The 3789-nt window shown below is 33.8% G+C and overlaps 1 protein-coding gene across 1 annotated transcript; it reads left to right on the top strand.

The window, feature by feature from the left end:
- The first annotated feature begins 387 nt into the window (after positions 1–387).
- On the top strand, positions 388–3225 carry LOC139522489 (uncharacterized). Its single transcript, XM_071315989.1, has 2 exons — positions 388–1052; positions 2732–3225. The coding sequence occupies exons 1-2, from the start codon at positions 410–412 to the stop codon at positions 3046–3048; spliced, it is 960 nt and encodes a 319-aa protein (XP_071172090.1). The 5' UTR covers positions 388–409; the 3' UTR covers positions 3049–3225.
- Positions 3226–3789: the final 564 nt, after the last annotated feature.

Here is a 3789-nt window from a genome sequence, read left to right as displayed (position 1 = left end):
GTAACGTATGTTTGTGTATGTCTGGCGGTTGGCTAACGTAATTGAAATGCACACCACTGAGATAAAACGTCCCTTGAACGTATTTGAGACGCGTCCCGATCGTTTCTTGGACAATTATCCGTGCTTTCGTCGTGTCTGGGACGTGTAATTATGAGGTGTTTGTTTGTTTCAAACACACTCTACATACGTCTAATACCGGCGTCACACATCAGCGTATAGGTCCGACGTACGCCGGGCGTGTTAAATAATCATGTACGATGCCAAAACGCAAGTAATTTAGGATGCATTCAACCTGTCAATCATATCTGAAACGTGTGCACAACGAGCTTATATATAGCTTGATATTACATCAAAACAATTTATGTCATGTTCATAATTTTTAGATTGTACAGTTGCACCTGATCCATATATGGTATGGCCGCTAGATGACCAACACAATGCTGATGAAATCGCAAGAAAATCGAACTCACCGAGTGACGCTAATAATTATAATTTAACATTTTCCGGATTTCATCCTGATCTACGGTATGCACCTATAGACTTGAAGTCTGGATATATAGATGTGATTATACATGAAGTTGGAACATTCAGTGAATTTACATTTTTCATTTATATGAATCCACGATCAGTGGTCGACAGGATGATATTTGACTTCAAATCTTCAACTGAAAGTAACGGAATAAACGAAGTAATAGTAAGACTGGCTGATAATACAAGCGCATGCGTCAAGGTATATGCAAGCATTTCTGGAAAGCAATATATCGACCAAAAGTGCACCACTTTTGATCCACTTCCTAGTAATGCATGGGCAGGAGTTTGGATATCATACAAAAGTGGAAAGGAATTGAAAATAAATCTTCTTGGAACAGATTTAGAAATGGTCACTTCTTTGGCTGACACCGATCTGATATTTCCCGGAACAATACGATTTGGAGGCTGTTTTTCCTGCGACAAGCAACCATGGGATGGCTTTTTAACCTGTGCACTATTCTTCGACACGTATATCAGTACTTTAAACGAAGATGTATCTAAATTCTGTAATGTTATTGAAGGTACGTCAATCAGTTATTTATAATGAAAAAAAATTTAATAAAAAATTACAATAAAATAACAATTTATAGACTTTTCTAGGTTTATCGTTCTCAACACATGCACACAAGAGATATTTGAAAGCCAATGTTGTGTTATAAAAGAAATATATACGCTATTATAACAAAGATGGGAAAACACAATTCCATCTGAGAGACTCATGCGTTTTTGGTATCATCTCTTGTCTTCCTATATATATATGCTGATGAGTGCAGTTTCAATATGAAATGGTTCACCACGACATGCGCATGTCTATAACGAGAAATGGTTCATCACAACATGCGCATGTCTATAACGATTCAGATGATCATTGTAGCAATACAGATCGCTGAAAAATCACAAACAAAAGTATGCTTCTTAAAACGAATACACAATTCATTAGCAAAAAGCAATCCAAAGTGAGAGGAACAGTTTGTACCTTTCTGCGGCTTTCACAGTTCATAATTTACGTCATTTTTTGTTTTTTGTTTGTTTGTTCGTGTTTTGTGTGTGTGTATTAGCTTGCTTTGGGATTAGATGAAGTTTTTAGTTTTAATTCATAAGTATTTATTAGTTGTATTTATTGTTACTTTTGTCATTTAGGTTTCAGTTACATTCAGACTATACGTTTGACATGAAATGTTAACGAACTGGGAAAAACTCGTGACGTAAAGATAAACTCAATCCGTTATGAGGGTCTCGAATTAGAATTTTGAAAGGAAAAACAGATAAAATAGTAAAATACAAAAAAAAAAGGATTCTTTATATGTATGAGGTTCTATTCAGATCATCTCGACAAGACTGACAAGTGATTTTGTTGATTCGGAAATATTCCCACTCTCTTTGATTCAGTTTGGTCAGGTAGAATTCAATTGATGACCATGATACACATACAATATCTAATGTATCGGTCGGCCCGATTAAACGCATCAATAAACAGCCCATACTTACCACTGGTTTTGCGGCTTACAGGCAACGCTCTTAATGTGCTTGTTCGAGGTCACAAGGCTGCAGATCAGTTAAAAGGTAGATAGAATGTAAAATAAGATAACGCCAATTCATTTTATGTTTAATCTTACAGGATATCTTATTGTCATGAAACCATGCAAAAATCCTTAATTGATCTATGAATTGGTTGGGCCACAAAATTTAATTTCTTGTTCTATGGATTTTCGACTCCAAAATTTGGGACGAGCGAGCGGTTTAAGATTTTATAATCATAATTCTTGAATGGGATACTCATGTTTTATATTTCCAGGTTTGGCCGCTACTTGACAAAAGATTATTTTTTATTTGTTTTCATGATTTTTTCCTAGAATCTTTTTATAGTAACTATTTTGACTGATTGACGGAATAACCAGATGCAATATTTTAACTAAATCATCTAAAGGAGGACAAGGAATCTTTGTATTGATGATCTATTTCTTATTTTTTTTTTAATAATTTCCATAGATCTGTAATGTCCATAACTTTTAAAAGCATATTTTAAAAACATAATATCATCATTTCCATACCAACAAAGTTAACAACAAATATATTGATAAAACCAGAGACATACATATAAACCCTGCATCAACAACAATGTCCAGTTCATTGAATTTTACGGTCTCTTTTAGACAAACATAAAACATTTAGAAATGTGTATTATTTTCTTTTTTTCCAGATCAAATGAAATCCGAAACAACGCAAACATCTCCAATTATTCCAAATGACGTCACCAGTACACCATTATCTCGAGCAGACGTTCCTAGTGACGGTTATACACGTGTGTTCTTAGATTCGGCTATCGATCCTATTATTACCGCAGATTTGTTTTTAAAAGAACGTAATATTATTCGCTGTGCATCACAATGTTCAAAATCAGCAGACTGTCTTTCGTTTTCATATTTTTTCCTAGAATGTAAAATATATAATAGCACTCACACTGGTAGTATCGTCGATGCAATCGGCACTAAAGTATTTCATCGGAAATTTCCATAGCAACAAGTGACAGTGAAAAAGTGTCTTTTCCGATTCAATGAATTCAAACAGGGATAATTTTACAGTAAACTGCTCATCTGTCTGTTATAGTTTGTAGTCTCGCGAGAACTTGTAGACGAGATTCATAGTAATGTTCTTTGTCATGTATTAATTGATAATTACATTACATGTATGTTTCATTATAATACTTTATTTTGATTTGCTAACAGCAATCTCGCGGCATTCTGGAATTAACATATCAAAATGACTTTAGTCAACGCATTTACATCCAAATGAATTTACAGAAAAAAACATTCAATTCTTAATTGAAGTACAATGAATTAAGAGTTTGAAAAATTTAAAATATATCTAATTTTAGGAACAATTTGTCTTCTTTATTATAGACAACATAATTACTAGTTACTAGTCTTAAACATCAACTTCAAACGTCTTTCATGAAGGTGCATAACTAAGGTTGCTCCTGGAAAACATGACGTGCACACTAAAATCGGTACTATAAAAGCCCGCTTATTACACCGGTTTCATTGATTTTGTATCATCACTACCCAGTCGTTGTTTTCTCTGCTGTCGGACTCAGTTCTTGAGGATACCAGCTGCCTAGTAGCAATTGTGCCGTAGTTGGAATGGTTCTTATGACTTATTTTTCTTGTTAAATTTAAGTTAATTAATAGTGTAAAAAGTATAACAAAAATATCGAACTTCAAGGTGAATTGTAAAGGTAAAATCCATTAACACTGACAA

The sequence above is a fragment of the Mytilus edulis genome, chromosome 5, assembly GCF_963676685.1.
Source record: "Mytilus edulis chromosome 5, xbMytEdul2.2, whole genome shotgun sequence".
Taxonomy (NCBI): Eukaryota; Metazoa; Mollusca; class Bivalvia; order Mytilida; family Mytilidae; genus Mytilus; species Mytilus edulis.
This window is presented reverse-complemented; position numbering and strand designations above follow the sequence as displayed.

Coding starts and splice junctions, on each gene's coding strand:
- LOC139522489 (XM_071315989.1), top strand. CDS start 410: ATGGTATGGCCGCTAGATGACCAACACAATGCTGATGAAATCGCAAGA. Junction 1,053..2,731: donor ATTCTGTAATGTTATTGAAG/GTACGTCAATCA, acceptor CTTTTTTTCCAG/ATCAAATGAAATCCGAAACA.